At 35.1% G+C, this 22,670-nt stretch overlaps 2 protein-coding genes across 2 annotated transcripts; both read left to right on the forward strand.

The window, feature by feature from the left end:
• Positions 1-1,004: 1,004 nt before the first annotated feature.
• LOC128992586 (SPRY domain-containing SOCS box protein 3-like) lies at positions 1,005-12,679 on the forward strand. The gene is made up of 6 exons (XM_054416238.1): positions 1,005-1,238; positions 2,927-3,117; positions 4,869-4,971; positions 6,667-6,792; positions 7,834-8,052; positions 8,885-12,679. Exons 1-6 carry the CDS (start codon positions 1,103-1,105, stop codon positions 9,037-9,039), a joined length of 930 nt encoding a protein of 309 aa, XP_054272213.1. The 5' UTR covers positions 1,005-1,102; the 3' UTR covers positions 9,040-12,679.
• Positions 12,680-15,022: 2,343 nt separating this feature from the next.
• Positions 15,023-19,941, forward strand: LOC128983651 (uncharacterized). Its single transcript, XM_054403024.1, has 5 exons — positions 15,023-15,156; positions 15,972-16,108; positions 16,402-16,481; positions 18,250-18,330; positions 19,712-19,941. The coding sequence occupies exons 1-5, from the start codon at positions 15,037-15,039 to the stop codon at positions 19,846-19,848; spliced, it is 555 nt and encodes a 184-aa protein (XP_054258999.1). The 5' UTR covers positions 15,023-15,036; the 3' UTR covers positions 19,849-19,941.
• Positions 19,942-22,670: the final 2,729 nt, after the last annotated feature.

Genomic DNA, 22,670 nt, shown 5'->3' on the forward strand with positions numbered 1-22,670 from the left:
TACAAGACATTAAAGGATATTGTAACTTCAACCTATAAGCTGGAATTCTCCTTAAAGAAATCGACTTTTGCTGGATCACTAATTCTAAGGAAATTGCCTGCCTCTATAAAGGAGGAATCAATAGTAAATTATTTAAAGCAAAATTAAAAAAAAATATTTAATTGGAAAGTCGCCTTATACAATGAAGGAAATCGTTGAATAAATATTCATACTTAAAATGTATTTATATCTAGGCTAGTTTACTTTGACACTATTTTTGTAACCATATACATGTAAGGAAAATAAAGATGTTTTTGATTTGATTTTGATTTTGATACCTGGTGGTTTAGGGCTTCCCAAGAAAGGAGTGGGGTCTGAAGGTCCTCCTCCTGTAAAATGTTGTTTTTTAATGCAGTTTGGTGACTTTTTACAGCTATTTTCAACGTCTAGAACTGTGTCAAAAAACCTCCGTTACATTTTAAGACGAAATGTATGTTTAAAATAATTTTTGCGGGGTCCAATGCTTTTGCTCCTGTAGCCTCCCTTCCTTGGAACCGCCACTGCCACTGAATATAATGCTATGCTTATTTTATTCTCTCCTATCCCTGTGGTTCTCACCTTGCCATTGGTGACTATGGTTGGTGGACCTAACTACTTGTAGGCCGTGTTTTGACGTTCTTCCTATTTGCACACAGCGGTGATTAACGCGTCATAAAAGCGTTTAGTTTGAATCATCAAGTTATTCTTGTAGCTTGACAGAAATATATCACAAGGTTGACATCCCATAGCGTTGACAGTGTCAGCCTTATGAGACTTGAGACATGTTATTTTATATAGTGCTGCTAGGCTTTTAACAAAAACCAGTTTTCTTTATTCGTCTGTGTCCAATTACGTCATCGAAATTTCTCGAATATTGCGTTATTCGGCGTTAACTAAAATTGGTAGCAGAAAGTCAGTACAGTAAAATTACAGACAGCTGACAGAAAAACAAACAACGCAATTGTTTCTCGTCGGAAGGAGTGAAGACGGCCATTATAATTTGCGGTTGTGACATTGTCAAGCGGCGATAAGAGTTTGTTTTGAGTGCAGTTTGTTATGTTCAGTGGTCTAATTTCATCCTAATATGGAGCTAATAAACAGGCGTATTGTCTATTGCAAGCAAGATCCCGACTACACAAGTCCTTTTGATGCATCGTTCTGCAATTGTCATGAATACAAAAATGGCCCAGTGATTTGCGATTGTGGAGAAGATATAGAAGGTAAATTTTAAATTTAACAAAGTTTAAATTGTTTATCCCACTATATTAGCTGAAACTATTGTTTTAAAATAAATCTAATGACAATTCAGTGCCATTCATTGCTTATATTTTCGTATATAACTCAGTGTTCATATTACAAAAATGCTAATGTGTCCTGAGGAGCTAGGGCCTGATAAATTCAAATTATATTAACGTTTTTTTTCTTACTAACTTATTTGTTATCCTTTTGATGTTTTCTTTGACTTATTTTTTCCTGCAGAACTTTGATATTTGACTCTTAACTTAATAGGATTATCGAACTATAGAATTATTGTATTGATCTAACACTAATTTATTCAAACAACCAAAATCCAAATTTTCTAAAGGCTAAATCGAGGCCCAATAACTTATTCAGATGCTTAAAAATTAAATTGATTATTAAACACACAGTGCAATAGATCTTGTCATGCAATGCTTAGACGATTGTAAAATAACATGGGGTCGGTCAAAGGAGGACCTATACCACGTTAGTGTGTATTGTGTGACTTGCTTTGTTCACCATTCAGCTGTTTCCTGGAAAATTTCCCAGTTAAATCCCCTTCTGGCAAGCTAAGAAATAAACTTGGTCTCGTCTTTCTACCTCCAGTTGGCAATACAATGGTTCCGGCTAACTTAGTTCCAGACAGTGAGCACTGCTATCTGTGAGTGTATCAGCAAACTACGTCGACTAAATTCACAATGCAGCATGTCATTTGAAATTCTTCAGAACAGAACAAAATATTTGAAAGCCAGTTTAAATTACATGTATCCATCAAGTGATTCTAGTTTCTAGTTGGTTAACAAACTTACAGCTGTTTTGTGTAGAAATTAACACATCTTCAGGTCAAGATCAAACGTTACATTTCATGGAATGGTCGTCATAAGGCTCAGAGTTAAAAAAAAACATATAAGTTACACATACACGAAACGGTACATAAATTGGCCAAAACACAAATTACAAAACACGAAATTTAAAAAGTAAAACTGACACGTGCAATGACGTTAGAATGTTGGTCATGACTGGTTTTTCTTTAGCTCACACACTTCTATTAAAATCGTCTATGACCCTCTTAAAACTTTTCCAACGAATTACGCAAACTTACCCCAGGGGTCATTTAAGTATTCACCCAAATTGAACACTAACTTATGGTACCGGTCTAGGCCTACTTTAGAAACTAATTGACGTTGATGGTAACAATTTACTTAAATTAACTTAAATACCCTAGGTAGGCCTACCTGAAATGTGTGTTTAGATATGACAAGATTATAACTTGCGTAGTTTTTTTAATTTTCCGTGTTTATTGGAGTTTTTATGAGGGAAACTACATTAATTTTTTAATTCAAAACGTTATTTAGCATCATAAACTTTATAGTGCAAAAAATACTATTTTAAGGTGCCGTCTGTGATTGATATAGGCTACGTAATATTACTCCTTTAAAAGAAACCTGTGTCCAAGTTTTTTGTACTGAATGGTGAATAAAGCTTTTGAATCTTTTTTTTTTTTGTTAAATACAAATAACCATGACTCCAAGTTTCAAATAATTGAATAAATTCTCTGTTTCCGGTAGGCCCACTCTTTTTAACATAATTTATTCACTTCACTTATTCACGCCTACACTATTTTCACAAAGTATATTTCCCTCACATCCTAACCGGTGATGTTTTTCAGTGCATGAATGGGCTTGGGACCAGCAGCTAGCTACTGCTACGACACGGTTAAGCAATGACAACCGGGAAGTCCAGTTCCATCCGGGATACAGCTCCGGGACTGCCGCAATCCGGGGGGATTCTCCCTTTCAGCGAGGCCACATCTACTATTGGGAGATCAAGATGTTGACGGCACTCTACGGCACGGATGTGGTGAGTTGGCTTTAACACTTCTGTAGGCCTACCCGCAGGGAAAAGAAGAAGTCATTGTCAAAGATTTTTATTGTCTTTAAACACATGTGTGCAATTGACAAAGTCACAAGCATATAATGTATATAAATAGCCTATTCTAAGAAAATGAAATTAAACTAGAATCTGTGCCAAGATATAAATAATTAGGCTAGTTAATTAACTATCTGAATTTAATTTCTATTACTGTAGGCCTACTACATTTTGTTAAGAAAGATAATTTGAATATGGATTCTACATCAATAACAACTGTGGGGGAGCTAAAGACAGTGTACCACGAGTTTTCAATTTCGGACACCTCCTGTTCTTCAGAATCAGAATCAGAATCCATTTATTGTCATTTGTCAACATTACATTGCTATAGACAACGTCAAAGAACATAAGAAATACAGTAATATGCAGTATAAAAAGAAATAGTACAATGTACTTGTCAGACTAACAGATATAACAGAGTAAAACATAACAAATAAATAATTAACATTCAGCAATAAATTGATATAAACTACGAAAATTAGGCCTAACAATAAATCAACTACAACCACTCACCAAAGCATCACTAAATTAAAGCTCATAACAGATCAAATTAAAATTTATATGAACAAAATTCATCAAGAGAATAAAAAGCTTTGCTTATAAACCAGTTTGACAGTTTCAATTTAAATTGTTTAATTTCGAGGTTTCTGATCTCTTGTGGCAATTTATTAAAACACTTAATTTGTAGATATTTATGGCTGACTATTGTTTTCCGCAATCTAGAATAGGGTGGAACAATATCTTGTGCTCTTCTGGTGTTATAATCATGGACCTTGTCAAAACATATAAAGTCACTCTGGTTTTCCTTTACATGTACAAGATTTTGAAATATAAAAATGCAAGGGACAGTCATTATATTGTAGTTAATAAAGCATTGCTTACAGTCATCTTGATAAGGTAAATTGGCCAAAATCCTTACTGCTTTTCTTTGCTAAGCAAAAACATGAAGAGCACCACTACTATTTCCCCAGAGCATTGTGGCATATAACAAATGGGAGTGAAAATTGCTAAAATAGGTATTTAACAACATATTTCTGCCAACACATTGTTGAAGCTTGCGTAATAAAAAACAGGCCCTTGAAAGTTTAGAAACTACTGATTTGGTATGAGATTCCCATGTAAGCTTCTGATCTAGAGTGACACCCAGTAATTTAACAGGCTTACAAACTTCCTCTGAGTCTATTTTTTTTAAAGTAAAACAGATTGTTTCAGTCTTCTTGGCATTGACTGTAAGGCAGTTAGCATTAAACCAAGAACTGGCTAATTCCATTACTCTGTCACTGTGTGCTTTTACATTTTTTAACACTTTATCAGTAATTATAAAAGAAGTGTCATCCGCATATAAAATGGTTTGGCAAGGAATATTGCCGGGCAGATCATTGATATAGATTAGAAACAGTAGTGGACCCAGAACTGACCCCTGTGGAACCCCAGCAAGGACCTCCTGAAAAGAGGACTCAAAGCCTGCCGATGAAACCTTGTGCAATCTGCCACAGAGATAAGTTTTAAAGAATTGCATCTGCATATCATCTATCATATCATTCTACTGAAAGCCCCTTGCAATTCAATGAATTTCAACGCCAGTCACGTACTATCAACAAAATTTTTACTATTTTAACCTATTTAATTTATACCCTGTTGTGGAAGGACAGGTTTAGTTTTTAACTTATTTATTTTTACAGATGGTTGGTGTAGGAACCAAGAAAGCCCAGTTGGACAAGTCTGCTTATCAGTTTTGCAGCTTGTTGGGATCGGACAAGGAGTCTTGGGGATTCTCTTACACTGGTAAGTGACATTTTTATTGTTAAAGCCAAACTGTGATTGTTATCTCTAGACCATTAATTAATCGAAAAAAAAAGACGGTACAAAGACTGTTACCTGAAACTAATAAATATAGGCCTCTGTTTTAGCTGTTTCAGATCAAACTTTTCATCTATTTAATGATCTAAGCTCGTCGATTGAATTCAAATTCACAAACTCAATTAATTTAGGCCTGCTATTGATCAGTTTAATTATTTCCACCATCAATAAATCTGTTAATGATTTTCAATAAAAATTATTTACCTAAACTGTTGAAAAAGGTTAGGAATTATTTTGGACCTGAGATAATTGGAATCCAGTTAGATAACAAATCCTTCCTTACTGCTATGGCCGTTTTAACCCAAATAGGTTTAGGTTTTTGGCCTCTGCAAAAAAGCGCTTCTAAGTTATTCTTCTCAGTTTTCGTCTTGCTTCCAAGTTACTCCTGAGGTCTTTTGCCAAGCTACTTGGTCTTTTCAACTTACTTTAGGCCTTCTTAGCGGTCTGGTGCCTGCAGGTCTCCAGTCAGATATTTCTTCAAAAAAGCTGGGTTTTCCTAGGCGCGGAAGCGGAGAGAGGAACGCGGAGAGGGGAAAAGAGATAAACATTGTGTTCCGCTCCGCTTTTAGGAAAACAGTAACATTAAATTACCTAAGAAAAGTGGAGTCCGCTCTCCGTGTTCCTCTCTCCGCTCTCCACTTCCGCGCCTAGGAAAACCCGGCTTAACATGTTCGCTGCGGGTTACCGCCCGGGCGGTAGCTCCGCGCTCCGCCACGCTGCGGCGCGCCGCCGGGCGGTAATGTGCACCTGCCAAACTTATTCCGTTTGAGTGCAGCCGCACTCCGGTGTAGGTCGGAGTATTTTTGTCCGTGATTCGTGTATGACAGTGGCAGTTTTGTGGTGCAATCCATTTGTAATTATCGTTACTCGCTCCGAAACTATACCTGGTGGATTTTGACTCACTCATTACGTTTGTTAACTGTAATTTTGTGCTATATTAATTTTGTTTTATTGTAAAATAATGGCATCTACTGTGGGTGTTTAGCAAACTACGTCGACTCTTGTCATGAAACAGGACATCACCACACGTTATTTGATATTCGTCATACCGAAATATGAAAGCCAATAGCCCGGCAATCGGGTTTGTTCGACGCTGCGGGCTGCGCCGCACTGGAGCTACGCCTGCCATTTGATGGGCAGCAGCGAACGTGTTAAGGGTGTTTTTGGGTCTTCTCAGCACTTGCTCATCTTAATCTTCCGCACAAATATCACAAAACATAACTCTAATATTTTGTTCTAATATTGAACTTCTTTAGAGAGTAAATTGAATACAAAATCAGCTAGAAATTAGAACTAGGTTAAGATCTGTTAAAGGAATACAAATCAGCAAGGTTATCTGGGAAAATTCAGTTTGAAACTGTATCCTTCAATCTACTCACTGAAAAAGTCCAGAAGGAGAAAAGAAAATACCTATTTCAATGTTATGTTAAATGTGACCTTTCATTGTATCTTTTTCACCTCTGTACTCAGATTTTCCCAGGTAGGCTAACTGAACACTATAAATTAGGTCCCTTAAAAAAATTTCCCATTTCGACATTTTCCTTTTCTTTAAAAAATGATACTAGGTTTTGCATGTCTGTCGGTTTTCAACATTGTTTTGAGTCTTGTTTTGTTTCCTAGGTAAACTGCAGCACAACGGAAAATCTGAGTGGTACGGTCCTCCTTATGGCAAAGGAAGTATTATTGGAATCTATCTTGACATGTGGAAGGGAACTTTGGAGTTCTTTTTGAATCGTCGTCCTCTCGGTGAGTATCGCAAATTCTTTGTCGTCAAGCTTGCAAACTGTACTCAATTTGTTATAAGTTTTGATACAGTTTTTTTCATCACTGATTTTAGAAGTTTCTCGATCTGAAATCATACTCATTTTCTTAAAGTAGGAAAATAAATATAATTAAGCAAAATTCTAGTTTATTTGATTGTAAAATTCCTTACACAATCCCGTCAAAATGAGGCAAAAAAAGAGTTGGCTTGACATGAATTGATTTAATATTTCCATAAGCTACACTGAATTTTTGTGAAGTTTGAGAATATAATCTTTTGAACATTACTACCCTACTGAGGACCGTGTTAAAATTATATAGGCCTACTAAACTTAAAGGTTTATTTAGCATCTTGCACTAAAATATAAGGTTACAGAGTATGTGAAGTGTAATCTTAAGCTGTACGATTTGCTATAATTACTCTGTAGGAAAGGGACTTTTTTTCTTTCCCATTCCCTCATAATGTTAAAATACCCTTCGTGCTGCAAACCGGCAGACTAATTGAATATCCATTTGTTAGATTTAGTTTTTTTCTTAAACATGTCAGATTTATTCCCTATTTCCTACGTAACTTAGCTATCGACAATTCAATAAAAAAACACACAATTAAAATTAATGTTATTTAAATATAAAATAAATCTGATAACTGGAAGGGAATATTTTAGTGAAATCCAACCAATGGAAATTTGCCTAGTCTGTAGGTTTGCTTTGTTGGGAGTTTCCTTGTCCACTGATCTCAAGACTTGCTTCCCCCTTGCTTTTGAGTGTCTACTACATCGAGGATTCTATTCCAATGCTAAATCATCTGATACTGTGACAGAGTGGTTGGTTGAGACTTTCAGCAAACCTATGCATTATCTGTTTACTGTTTTAGTTTGACATATAAATCTTTAAGGTCAGTTTGGTAGCAGTATTCAATTTGATTTAATCCCCCTCGACATCCTGTTGCCATCTTTTCCTTAACCTTCCTCTTCTCCTTACTCCAACATTAAATTCTTACATACAAAAAACACATTTCTGCAACAGGAGTGGCATTCCGCTCTCTGCAAGGCCAGCAGTTGTACCCGATGGTGTGTTCGACAGCCGCACAGTCGGCCATGCGTGTGACGTACGCGGTGTCTCAGCCCGTAGACCTGCGGCTGTTGAGCCTCCAGGCGCTACGTAACGACTCGTACCTTATGGGACAACTGGCGTTGGTGCCGGGGCTGCGCCGGTTCATCGCGTCCACTTGGTGGATCGGAAGTGGTAAGTGCTCATGTTCATTGGTCACTGTGTTTTGTTTTACTGCATTAGGTTTTGGAAGGTTAGAAACTCTATATGTTTTGAAAGCAACTGGTGAGGTGTGACTATTGGCTAATAAAATCCACGTGCAGGGCAGGCCATTGTTCTGTTCTTCCGGGTCAGGTGGCCTGCCTCGCATATAAACCATAAACTGATCCTTTATGGTTATAAATTAACTAAGAGTTATAAAACATTAACATTAACCTACAAAGCTAGTTCCTTGCTTACCACGGCGGGAAATCAGTCTGGTTTTCAGATTGTATCCTTTATCTATACAGACTCCTTGAGTGGTTGATTTTTTCCTTTTTAAACTCTCTAATGTGTCTGTAAATATTTCTTAAAATTCTAATAGCTATTCTAATAGCTTCAGGATTGAGTAAGCCTGAAAATGGCAACAACTGCAGAAACATAAGAGTAGCAAGTGTCAAATGATACTTTATGTTGAGGTTGTCTGAGGTATGTTATGTTTATCCGTTGCCAAATATTTCTTAATCAAACTATCATTTTAGATTTTCTTGTACTCTAATCACGCTTTGCTTGTATAATTTTCTTATTTGAGATAGCTCAAAACTATCTCTTATCGATAAATTGAAACTTCCCATCATTAAATGTGTTAGGTTTATTTTTTTCTCTTAATATCGACCAGGAATGCTTTAAAAAATTTCTTCGTACCAATTATTTCATATATAATTAATTTATTCCAGAGCACCGAGACGGCAAACGTCGTAAAAATCGGAAGCGGATGCGATTGAGTTTGGGGCACGATACTCGTGTTTGTAGAACCGTTCTGTTGTAGGGAGTCGTCTGGATGAATACGACGATGTTCGGATGAGCCGTCACTCTCGTAAGCGGCCACCCGAAGACTACGACGCAGTCCCTTGCCACCATCAGGCGGCGACACCCGGAGGTCGCGTCAGGCGGCTTTGTCTCATCTGCGACATCATCCTGTGACCATCAATGCAGCCTCGCAATCCACGACAGAGCCGACAGTATTTTATTTTCCTCGTGACTGTGATTCGTCTGGTCTCCGTTGTACAAAACGATAGTTTTAGCGCGCACTCTAGTTGAATGGAGCTTTTACTTAAGTTTTATTTTTTCAAATTAATTTATAGAGTTTATTGTCGGATTTGATGCCGCCGTCAATTTTGTTATTTGTTATCGAGTAACTTTGAGTTACGGATTATCGGATAGTACTTCTTTAATTTTTATTTTAAGGTTCGCTTCGGTCGAGATTAGTGTGAGTATCTGCTGATTATAAATTTTTTTTATTGGAAACAATGCCCAGGATTCTTCAAAACAGGGTTGTAGCTTTCTGAATAGAGTATTATCCCTTTGATTTATTTAGTTTGTTACTATAATATAAATAGCAACAAAACATAATAGCTATGAATTGAAGCAACAAAACATAACAGCTATGAATTGAAATAAAAAGTTGAGAAGTGCTCATACTTTTTTATATCATTTTTTTCATGCCATTTTACTTTGTATTTGACAACTTTGGTAATATATATATTGTTAACAGCGGATGCTCTTGATTTGAGTCCTTACTTGGGCCGAAAGGTAAAAAGACAGGTGTAATGTAATCTAGTCGTTTTTTTAAAACATTAATTGTTGTTCATTCTGTTACAAGGAGAGTTTAATTTATCGATTCGCCCTTATTCAAGTACAAGAAAGGTCATTGTATGTATTCAACAGTTTTAACGTTGTGAAATTTTGCACAAACCATCACCTTCACCTATGTTTTATGTTGTAAAAGTCCAGATTTTGTGATAGTGTAAGTTTGTTTTCTCTTATTATAGACTGAGTAAGACTGAGGCATAAGTTAGGCCTAGCTTAGAAAAAACCGATGTCAACTTATCAAATGTTCATTGTTTCTTTTTTCATATTTGCCCAAAATGTTATTTTCACGCTTAACATAATATTTAGACATAATATTCACCAATAAGAGAACATCCACGCATATCCTACATCTCTTTTGGTGGGTTGGCATCGGTTTCTCAAATTTAAAATATGGGATCTCAATTAGTTGAATTTTGAATATTTAATAAAAAAAACGGAATACATCTTCGAATTTAGAGTGGAGTCATGCCGACAGTTTAGATATTTTGACTTGAAATTTTAATTGATTTAGGTCCCATTTTCATTTGATCTTATCATTTGTATATATTTTCATTTATTTTAGGGGCATACCAAGTTCCTAGGAAGTTGTTCGAAGGTTGATTTTCAAATATATTTTTTTTACTCTGAACAATCTCTTTGACTAAAGTGCGAGGTGAAACAGATGTTTTGTCGGACCCGCAATATCCTTAACTATACCATTAGAGTAAGACGCGTCGCAGGTCGTGACGAAAATAAAATACTTTGGCGAGGATCGTATAGTCGTAGCGTGCCACGTAGTTCATGTTTTAGAGTTGTGGCACAATAATAGTTAGTTGGATGTCAGTTGTAATCCGTGTTTTTGTCGTATCTTCAGGTCGGTCGCTGAACCTAGTCGTTTAGCTATGATTCTGTTTTATGTGATTGTATTAATTTTAACTTGTATGTGTTCTCGCTTTAGTTGTGTAGATATTTCGGTTTGTTGTGTTTTGATTGGTACCATGTACCAAAATGTAAATATGTGGCCGGTTTGGGAATCAGGGCGTAATATTGAATTGCTATTTTTAAGCCTTATGTTTTTTTTTTAGAAATATTGTTTTTTATTTGTCCAACCACTATGGCTATAAGTGTAACAAAATTTATTTTCAGTTTTGAAACCAATTAAAATTTAATTGATTTAAAAAGACTTGCACTAATTTAAAACTGATAGTTTGTCCACTTTTATGGATACAATTAACAATTTTTCTGGTTAATCAAGTATTTATCATACCTGGTGGTGTACAAACATGAAAAACTTAATGACTTTTTGTAGGCCTACATTAAAATAGCCAAAAATGAAAACAGCCTTGTTGTAGGTCTTCACCTACAATAGGCATTCCACCCACCGAAATGCTGAAAAAAACCATTTGAATGTATTAACTATTCTTTATACTTATGTTTTGTTTAAACTTTTCACTTATAACTTAATTACAATTATTCTCTATCATGAAATTATTATTTTAAATAGTTTTGTCAAATAATGTTTAGTGTTATTTGCACTATTAATGTTTTCTACGTTTTCGGTAATGGAACTGTCCTAACCCTGGTCTTGTTACTAACGACCTTTTGTTAGAAAACATCATTAACTGAGCCCAATGACAAATGGTATTTGTTAACGATCTTGCTTAGAATTGAACCCAGCGACTTTCAGATTTAAAGACGAGCAATATAACCACTCGGCTGCCCAAACAATTTATTTTACTATGTGTCTCGTTTACAGTTTGGATTTAAAAATGAAATAAAGTTATTACTTAAATTTCGCAAATCATATCTCAACCGGCCAGGTATTATTTGCTTTACTATGTAACCTAATATTTAATATTGTTTTTCAATTTTACACACAAAGTTGTTGTAAAATAGCTGTTACGCTATAAAATATAATGGACTATATTTTTTAAATTATGTCTGAATTATATATTGATTTTTTTAAACGTTTTATTGTAAGAATATCATTTGAAGAATAATCTAAGGAGTATTGTGGATATCATATGAGTAATGATGTTTAAGGGAAGAAGGGAATGTAGTAAAATTGGGGAAATATCACACATTGGGCACGTTCTGGGAATATTTATGCAGAAAATGCGTCGTCCTGGGAGACCGGTGAGTTTACCTGGCAGACAGCTTCGTTTTCTTTTTTCCTCCACTGGTGAAGGAAATCGTACTTAGCGTCATCATAGACGAAAAGAATTAAATATAGACTGTCAGCCGTGCTGTAATTACCATGGTTACCATAGGTTCTGGCGCACACCGCTGGGAGCGCCATGTAGTTATGTAGCACCTACGCCGTAACTACATGGCACTCCCAACGGTGTGTGCCAGAACCCATGGCAATGCAGCACGGCTGACGGTCTATATTTAATTATTTTATCTATAGTGTAAGGCAAGACACCAGAGCCCTCTGATTGGCCAGTTTCATGGACATCAGTCTGCAGCAAGATGGTGGATCCATCGAAATAATTGTGTATCAATTTGATGGATTATTATATTATGCAAATGAACGCAAGAAAATCATAAATAAACTTATTCTAGGAAGGTAAGTTTGAAACTTTAATCTAATGTGCACCGTAAACCAGTGGCTAACCGTTCTGGGAACGCAAGACTCTTGCCTCGGGGCGGTACATTTACACAGAACGCACTCTTTGTTAAAAGAAATGTCATTGAAGATCTGTCATAGACCGTAAAAGACTTAATTGTAAGTTATATTTTGGAGTTGAGCATCATGAAACATTCCCCTTCCCTGAGACAATGTGAGAATATTAAATGTAAAAAAATACTATTTAAGTTTTACTACAAAAAGTGTTTTTTTTTTATGTATACATATTAATGTATTGTTTTAAAGATTGATTTATATAGATTATAATCATTTACATTGTAATTTTTTGTTACAATTGAAAATCTCTGTCTACAACGGATTGTTTTGTAATTCAAATTATTTCTCGGTATTTGTAATTATTATAGATATATCTCAAGGAAAAATATATAGTTCAAAAGTTGATAGTGTTTTATTGAAAGTCCTGTCAAACAAATGATATTATACTGGATTGGTTATTAAATATCATTGAAATATCATTTAAATATGAAACAATGGCATTATATTTCTCTTAAAAACTTTGAATTTCTTTTCAGTCAATTTTAATCGTAAAATAGACATTGAAAACTTAACTTTGTACAGTAGAACCTCGATAGTCTCCCTATAGTTCGACAAGGGCCGCGATAACATGACATGTTGGCAGCGGCCAATGAATGGTTTGCCAAGGTCAAAAACTAGAGCCTTCGCATTGCATTTGTGCAGGCAAAAAGAAAAAAAACTCAATACTCCAATAATTCAAAGTGAAAAGCAGATTACAAACGATTTTATACAGTAAGAAGGAACAATATGTGTGGTAGAGATGTAAGTTGATAAGTTTATTTATTTTCGTCGAGTTTTTAGTACTATTTATTTAATCTGTTTGCTTTATCTTGTGTTTTAAATATTCACTGAGTAAATGTCCAATATACTCCTTCGACAACTTTAGGCACAAAGTATCGGACTATAGAGGTTCACTGTACATCTTCATTTTTAGTTTAGATTGTTATTTGAAATAAAATATCAACAATAAAGGATGGTGCTCTCGTGGTTCAGTGTTAAAACTTTCAAATTTTGATTGCACAATGGTTCAATTAAATGTTCTTACTAGGTAAACAAAGGTTTTGACACTGTCCAAATGTGTACACATTTTGAGGTATTTTAGAAAAAAGAGTATTTAAAAAATACTTTTTCACACTTCTCAACTTAATGCAAACTCGAAAGCTGACTAATTTATCCTACATGACTGATAATGTTTGAGATTGTTAATGTAAATTAAATGTTTGACTCTTATTTTAGAGTAAATTTAGAGTGTGGGTTTTGCTCATTGATGATGATACCAGAAATTTTACACATTTATTGATTTATTTGCTCAATTGTTTTTATTAGATAGTGAAATAACTTTTGAATAAAGATGGTACATCAACACACTCTAGAATTATCTGACACGTCCTTAAAATTGTCTTCAGATGACACAACCTGTGGTGTGGGCTATTTAATTGTTTCATTTATAACTGTATCCGGGGAGAGGGAATTAGTGTGTTATAGCTTGTATTTGTTCAGTTTGCATTTGACTAGAAACTGGTTTTAATGCTAATAGACAAACTTGCTTGCTTTACATGTAATACCTCGTTTGGCACATTTAATATTACAGTTAAATCAGTATTCAGTGGAATTTCCGTGTGTTTGGCAGTGTTTTCTAGCAATTGGTAGAGGTCAGTGGCCTGATACCTTTCTTTACTCTATTTTAGCAGTACTTATGAAAATATTCCAATAATGGCGCAAGGTGCTCAGTTATCCAGCATTTTTTTGTAATCAAAGTCCTAAACTTGTCAGCTTAGCTAGAGGCTTTGGTACACCCTTGCGTCCACTCTTTTCGAGTTCACTCAAGAACATAATTTCACCGAACATCCTTGATTTTATGAATGAAAAACAATAATCCTAAGTTAATGGTTTTGAAATCCATATTTTTTAGCCCCTGAGCTGATCTTGTGACTAAATCAATAAATAAGGTTACCTTCGTCAATCAGCTCATAGAAGTTGAAACATTGTTACGGCCGTTTCAGCATATCCATGCCATCATCAGACGTTCAGCCTAAGTGGCGTCGTTAATATACAAAAACACAAACTGTCACACGCGACGTACACATACATAAACATAAACGGGGGTTTTTTACTAAAACAGTCCTGTTGATTAGACATATCCGCACAAGAGCAAGTAGCTAACTAATTAATTTCAGCTACTTGCTCTTGTGCGGATATGTCTAATCAACAGGCCTGTTTTAGTAAAAAACCCCCGTTTATGTTTATGTATGTGTACGTCGCGTGTGACAGTTTGTGTTTTTGTATATTAACGACGCCACTTAGGCTGAACGTCTGATGATGGCATGGATATGCTGAAACGGCCGTAACAATGTTTCAACTTCTATGAGCTGATTGACGAAGGTACATTATTTATTGATTTAGTAAATGGTTTTGACCTTTATTTTTATTGACAAACAACACCACACCATTACAACACTAAAATCATTATTCAACAAAAACAAGGAGACGTATATGCAGATCCACAACAGACGTAATGCAAATTTTTGAAATTGCGACGCAAAATTACAAAGTCAAAAGTACAAAGAACAATTTGAACAGAGTAACAGTGGCTTCATATGTAAATGTAGCATATTGTACACACTTGTATATAAAGCAATGAGCAGTGGGCAAGACAATACTGGTTGTACATCCAAACAAACAACATGTTGGGGATTTCGCTAGCTACAGGATTGTTTTTCTTAATTTCGGTTCGAGCAGAGCTGGATTACATTGGACCATGCAGAAACACCATTCAGACTGATCCTAACGTAGATTTTGAACAGGTAAAGCTCACTTATTTTTTATTTATATTTGCTATCATATTTCTAAGTAGTTTTGGTAAAAGGGTCGAGTGTTGTAGAATTTAAAATTGTTTAGTATAAATTTACTTTCTAGTTGCTCCCCTTATTTGAATCACCGTGAAAAGTATAAATTTTAAATATTACAATTTGTTTAGAATTAACAAATTAAATGAATTCATTAATGTTTCAAGTCCATCAACATAAATCCATTATAACTTATTAATATATAACTAACATTTTTGGTAGTTGATTGATAATCGGAAAGATTGTAATCACTATCTCAACAGCAAACCTGAACTCTTCATTTGCGTCAATTAATTTAAAATGCCAATCAAAGTGATACTAATTTAAGTTTATTAATGTGATAAAACACTTACAACTTTCTGATTGAATAGAATTTTATATCAGGTAAAGGTTGAGTTGGAGAGAAAGATGATTGTTTTTTTCTTTTAACTCATTCCAAGTTGCTATAAGTAAAAATGTCGAGCTTGGACAGAAAAACAAGTTTCAACATAAAAAACATGACACTATGTTTTAAGTGTTTAAATACAACCAAATTGTATACTGTATATTACATTTGAGGGTTTATTTTGAACACCCTGCGCTCAGTACCTTACATGTTTTGATACTGCCATTGTAAAATCTTAAAAGTATTAGTTTTCCTTTATATTTAAAAATTTTTAGGTAGTAAATACTTGAAGGTAATTGTAGGTAGGTTGTTTTACTTGAAGATAATCAATTATGCTCTTGTATTTAAAATATGTGTATGTGAAAATTAATTCATAGTTATTCTTCAGTTTGCAAAGGAGAATAATGGAAAATGGAACTTTGTCAAGATTCCTGATACACCGGCTCTTTCTGACATTTCCAATCTAGAACTTACCGTAAACAAGGGAGAAGATGGGATGTACAAATCTACTATCACTTCTGCAGTGTAAGTGCCTAGAATTGGATATTTTTTTATTTGTATGAAAACTGTATTAACACTGTAAATTAAACCCCTCAGATTATTCAATGATTTTACGGTCCTTATTTTTTTATGTTTTTCTTTCATTTTATGAATACACAAAATGTAAATTGATTTAAAACCAGTTGTTGGTTGGCCTATACAGAATGAATAAAATGAAGTAGGAAATACTTTATTTGAAGTGCAATTTATAAACAATCCATTCTTAAAACAATAAATGAAATAACAAAGCCAGAAGTGTTAATTTTGTATTTTTACAGTGCACAGGGTAAAAAAAGATTACTCTCTGACGAGACAATAGAAAATGCTGGAAATGGACTGCTTAAAGCTACAACTAAAGGTGAGAAAATAGGCAGTCGGAATCATTTATCAGTCGGACTTGGACACAGTAAGGTACAGAAGAAACATTTAATGGTGCACTTAGTGGTGTCTAGCACCAACCGCTTCTCCCCTTAACCACAGAAAACATACTACTATAACCCAGAACGCCAACCGCATGGTAAAAAGCATTAAGTGTTTTGAGAGAGCTTTGCCTGTCAATTCGTAGGCAGCACCATCAGCGTTGCTATGCTGAGTGCATGGCAACGCTGGTGGCGCTGCCTACGGATTGACAGGCAAAACTCTCTCAAAACACTTAATGCTTTTTAGCATGCGGTTGGCATTCTGGGTTATAGTAGTATGTTTTCTAAGCCTTAACCCCCCTTGCCGTGAGAAGAGGTGGTTAAACCAAACTGCTCTCAAAACAAGGTCGGTTAAAACAATCCGTAATTTTAACTAGCGAGGGTGGATAATGCAGGACAGTTAAAAGGGAGTCTACTGAATTACTGATGTAGTGATTAATTTTTATTAATCCAAGAAGAGAAAATATCTGATAAATGTTAACGAACAAATTTTTGTTTTACACTCATTGCATTAATTTTTTTCAATAAAAGGACAGCATATAAAATAACGAAACTATTTGTGTTTTACTGCACTATCTTCCAGGCAGAAATCTATGGCATCTTGGCTTGTGCCAATCTAGGACTAGCCAGACGGTACCAAGACAAAAGGATAGTGATTTTATCTGATTGTCAGGCTGCTCTCAAAGCTCTTGACTCAAATGAAGTCACCTCAAAACTGGTCTGGGAGTGTTTCAACACCCTCTGCAGACTTGCATCACAGAACTCTGTAACTCTCGGCTGGGTCCCAGGCCATGTAGGCATTGGCGGCAACGAGAGTGCAGACAAGCTGGCAAAAAAAGGTGCGAGCATGCCACTCTTTGGACCAGAGCCATTTTGTGGCATCAGCAAAGCGGCCGCTAAACATGTAATAAACAAATGGTCCAGGGGACAACACCTTGAGCGTTGGCGTAATTATCCTGGACAATCACTTGGCAAAAAACTGCTCTCAGAACCTAGCACCCCCTTCACTCGCTGGCTGCTAAAGCTGGGGAGAGGGCAGGTCAAGCAGGTACTTGCTCTTATCACTGGACACGGCCATTTCAGGAAACATCTCCACACTCTAGGAATTGTCAATGACAAGCAGGAGTGTCGACTTTGTAATCAGTCCGATGAGACTGCTAAACACATCATTCTGGACTGCGATGGACTACGGGCTAGGAGAAGGGCTCTGTTTGGTCTAAAGCAGCCAGGTGATGAACCAGACGCTAACATTGGGCAAAAGCTCCTGCACCTAGTTAGGGACACAGGTATAGGCTTACCCAGTTAGTGGCAAGTGGGATGCACAATAAGCTTCGGTTGACGTGCTTGGACCTTGAGTCCACCCTCACACAATCAATCAATCAATCAAACCAAACTGCTCTCAAAACAAGGTTGTGTTAAAACAATCCGTAATTTTTCACTAGCGAGGGTGGATAATGCAGGACAGTTAAAGGGAGGGTCTACTGAATTACTGATCTAGTAACCCATTTTTATTAGTCCAAAAAGAGAAAATATCTGATAAATGTTTACGAAAAAAAATTTGTTTTACAGTCATTGCATTAATTTTTTTCAATAAAAGGACAGCATATAAAATAACGAAACTATTTGTGTTTTATAACACACCTGTGGTAAAGGAATAATGACAGTTTTTAAGTGCTAAATCTTTTATAGCAAACTTGTATTTTTCAGATGGAAATGAGTTTCAAGTGTACTTCTTGAAATACAAGCCATCAAAGTATGCATATTATTTTGTCTGTGGAAAAAATGGAGGTAAGAAAAAACCCTTAGTGATCAATAATTGATATAGAACTCTCAAATTTTGTTTCCAAGTTTTGATGTGTACTCTTGATAGTTTCTCCGACAGTCTTAGTTTTCATGGATTTAGTATATACGTAGCTTTAAAACTTAAAAATTGACGAGCTGTTGGCCCGTCCTACGTATGGGAATCAAGTAGTCCATTAAAACTGTATATAGTTATATCAAAATGTCTAATCATAATTCAAACATAGTTTAAGCAGTTCAAAATTTATTGTAATGAAAAACTGCCAAGATGAATTCGCTTTTTCCCAAACTTTTGTCAAAAAGTCAAGTAGAAAAATAATTTGTATAAGCTTTCTTTTGAAGACTCAACCCTGCATGTCATTTCATTTTCATCCAAATGCTGAATTTGTGTCGAAACACTGAATGTTTACAGCTGTTACGTTAAGCAAACGGTTAAACCAAAAGCTAGAGTAGAATGTTAGTGTCACCTGCTAGACTTTTTCAAATCTAAAACTTAATTTCTAAAAAAACTTAAACCCTAAACTAAAATTATGGCTTTAACATTCCCTAGATCTCAAAATTAGCTTTCTTTTAACACAAAAACCATGAAAATCCGTCAGGTGGTGGATTCAGAATCGTGAAATAAAAACACCCTGTCAAATTTTAATATACAGGGTGAATAAAAAGTCAAGACCCCTCCTCTAATATTTTTCCAAGTAAATATACAGAGATATCCTTTTGGTGGTCGTGCAATCTTATCAGAAAGTTTCATTTTTTGATTATGAAATTTTTGAGTGTCCCCCCAAAAGGGGAGATTTGGGGGGCATCTCAAATATTTTAAATGTAAACCCCCTACAAGTGACACCTCATTTTGAAGTGTTTACAAAAACTTAACGGATGGTGAAAACTAGAGGTCGCTATCTCTTCTGTATCCAAAATGGTAGCCCGTCAAATTTTGTGGAAAATCAATGGTAAAATTGGTTCGTAATGGTAATATTGGCTACCATTTTGGATAGAGAATAGATAGCGAACTCTGGTTTTCACCATTCTTTAAGTTTTTGTAAAGACTTCAAAACGAAGTGTCTTTAAATGGAAGTTTATGTATACAATTTTTGAGTGTCCCCCCAAAAGGGGTTTAGACACTTCGTCTCCATCGTAAGTATGAAAAACTAAAACTGAAAATTAAATTACAATAATACACTACCTATACACTTAGTACTGTATAGGTAGTCAAACATGTTTCCTTAGTTGAAGTAAAAAAAAAAAAAAAAAAAAAAAAAACTTTTTATAACTGGCTCATTGTCCACATATATAAAATGTCACCGTCAATATCCTAAGTCAATGTTCTTATCTACAATTTATTTAGTTTTAAAACTGTCTTTTGTTGCAGGGGACAATAATGTTGATTATCGTTATGTTCTTTCACATGAACCGCTATCAGAAGAAGATTCAGATGACATTTATAAATTGGAAAAACACTACAACTTCAAAGGAGATCTGAAGGAAATATACACTGTGTTTTATTAATAAACTGTTCAGAAACAGTTATAAATGTTTCAAAATATTGTGCTAAAAAATGTATAGATTTATGAATTTACAATAAAATTGTGTTTGATATTTGTTCAAGTATACTTTTATTAACGTAGACGTAAAATAGTTACACTTTTACCATAGAGGTATTATAAATCCTGTGCAAACATGTGAATATATAGGGTTTTCCTAGCCGTGGAAAAGGTATTTTCTGCTTATCCAGCGGCATTTTGCTCTGTTTCTTGGAAAACAATAAGCCTACCATTAAATTACTTAAGACAAGAGAAGAGCGGAATTTTTATTGAGGATTTAAATATGGATTTAAGTGTTAAACAAAGTATTGGATTTTTTACTAAAGACTAATAAAAAAAATTGAGTGAGTCGCAGCCGTTTTAGCTACAAAAACCGGTTATGGATTTTAATTAGAAAAAGGGAATAAAAATTTGTAAAGGTTTTGTAGCATTACGTTCTTATTGTGTACTCTTTGTTCTTTAATAATATTGACTTGTTAAGGAGTTACCTTTGCTACAATAATACAATAATATTTTTAATATTTTTTTAAGTACAATAATATTTTTTTAAGTTTAAGCATAAAGAGAAGGAAGTTAAAACCTTAGGAAAAAGGGAATAAAAAAATGTCAAAGGTTTAGCAAGATTACGTTCTTATTGTGTACTTTTAATAATGCTGACTTGTTAAGGAGTTACCTTTGCTTTAAAGATACAATATTTTATAAGTTTAAGTATAAAGAGAAGGAAGTTTAAATCTTCTGAAATCCATGGATTTTGTAAATTTATCCATGCTTATTTTGTCTTTATGGATACAAATAGAGGTGGGGCGAAAACAACGCAACGGTTGTTTGACAACGGTTGTGGCGCGGCAGACGTTGCACAACTAAACGGTTGTGTAGAGCTGGCAGTTGTCGACAACGTTTTCAGGGAGTTGTCGTTGTCGTTGTCCACAGCTGCGCGACTGCTAAACGCAACGCTCTACAACAACTGTTTGGTTCGGTTGTGGTTGTAGGCTGGCCAGTGGCGGCCGGCGGGCGTTATCCAACTAAACGGTTGTGTAAAACAGGCTGAGGCAGTTGTATTCAATTGTTTCGCGGCGAAGTCGTTGTCGTTGTTTGTACCGAGGTTACCTGAAAAACTTATTTCTTTCTTATCGTTACCATATAATAAGATGCAATTCTACTAGAGTATTCTAAGTTTGTCGTTTATTCATGATCAGTTTAGATTTACTCCAACTAAACAATTAAATTTCAATGAATAAAAACAATAAATTTTTTAACAATAAATAAATGGCAATAAATTTTCAACAATTAAATTAAATTTCAATTAAACAAGTTAAATTTATAATATTTGAAATTAAAACCGGTTTTGTTCACAGAGGACATCCATGCTTAATAGAAACTTAAAATTATTATTTTATATTTATAAACTATATAATACCTATTAAATGATCTCTAGGTTTCACACGTAAGTCATGCATAGCAACAGGTTACTAGGCTAAGGCCAATTTAATTCCTACAAGCATTTACTTTCTATAACTAAAACAAAATGCAAAATAGACATTCACAACAGTCGACGACAACGCAACCGTCTATTCACAACCGTTGAGCTACTAAGCGTTATCGTTGTAAACGTAAACAGTGCACAGCTACAACGCAACGTCAGTGCCAAGGTCAACAGTTGTCGACAACCGTTTAATTAAACGGTTGTCGCTCCGCAACGGTTGTGTGCACAACGGTTGTGTGATTTTGGCAGTTGTGCCCATCCCTAGATACAAATTTTGAAGTCATCACAGTTAATTGATTATTCGTAGGACTCTCCAGTCCCTACCAGACTCTCTACCTTGGCCCAATGTGAGGTTGCCCCACACCAATGTTAGCTCTTAGGTCAGAAAAATGACACCTGACATTTAAAAATTATATTTTTACATTGAAAAAAATTGTGGTAGGGTGTGTTTTTTGATGGTGTGTAAGGCAAAGTCCGACACTATCGCCTAACCCCTCTCGCTATCACGCACTTACAGCATTCATGCTGGAGGGAGTACCCTGTACGATAGGATCTTCCACAGTGCTCGCGATTGGACTCTTCCTAGCTCAACACAATCATATTGACCATGGCGTGTACGTTCGGGCATACACAACATTAGAGCAGAAAGCGCATTGTCCCATAAGTAAGTTTCCTCTGTGGTTCCTGAAACAACTGAACTGAAAACCTAAAATGTTCCCATAAGTAGGTTGATCATGAACTTTAGCATATGGTTGTAGGTATTAAAAACTAAACTTTTTACTCTTATTCTCCGGAAAACTATTTGTGGATTATGGTGTGATTCAGAGTAAAACTTTATGGCCTTTCCTATTTTGAATTTTATCATAATCTCAAAAATAAATCGGTCCCGAGTCCAGGTCTTACCATGAGTACTACGGTTATAGCTTATTCCCTGTAAAAGAAATTTGCTTAAAGTTATAGAAAGCGCAAAAAAGGGGGAATCTGCTATTTTTGGGCGTGTATGGTGCATCGAAATTCAGATTCGATTCAGCTGTGTTCAAAAAACTACTCGATTCATGAGGAAGTCAGTATCCATTTTCCATATACGAAAAAACGCCTGCTGAAAGTCAATGCAATACAGTAGCGTGTTGTTGCGTTTTCTTTGCGACGGCGTTCTTATTTAGTTAATTCTTTGCTTGTAAATATTGCTTTAATTGTTTTAATTTTGACATTGCAAATGATAACGCGTGTTGTTGCGTTCCCTTTGCAAAGGTGTTCTTATTTAGTTAATTCTTTGCTTGTAAATATTGCTTTTAATTGTTTTA

This window comes from Macrosteles quadrilineatus, unplaced genomic scaffold (assembly GCF_028750875.1).
Source record: "Macrosteles quadrilineatus isolate MER2022 unplaced genomic scaffold, UCM_ALF_1.0 Scaffold_1__1_contigs__length_201487025, whole genome shotgun sequence".
In the NCBI taxonomy this organism is placed as follows: Eukaryota; Metazoa; Arthropoda; class Insecta; order Hemiptera; family Cicadellidae; genus Macrosteles; species Macrosteles quadrilineatus.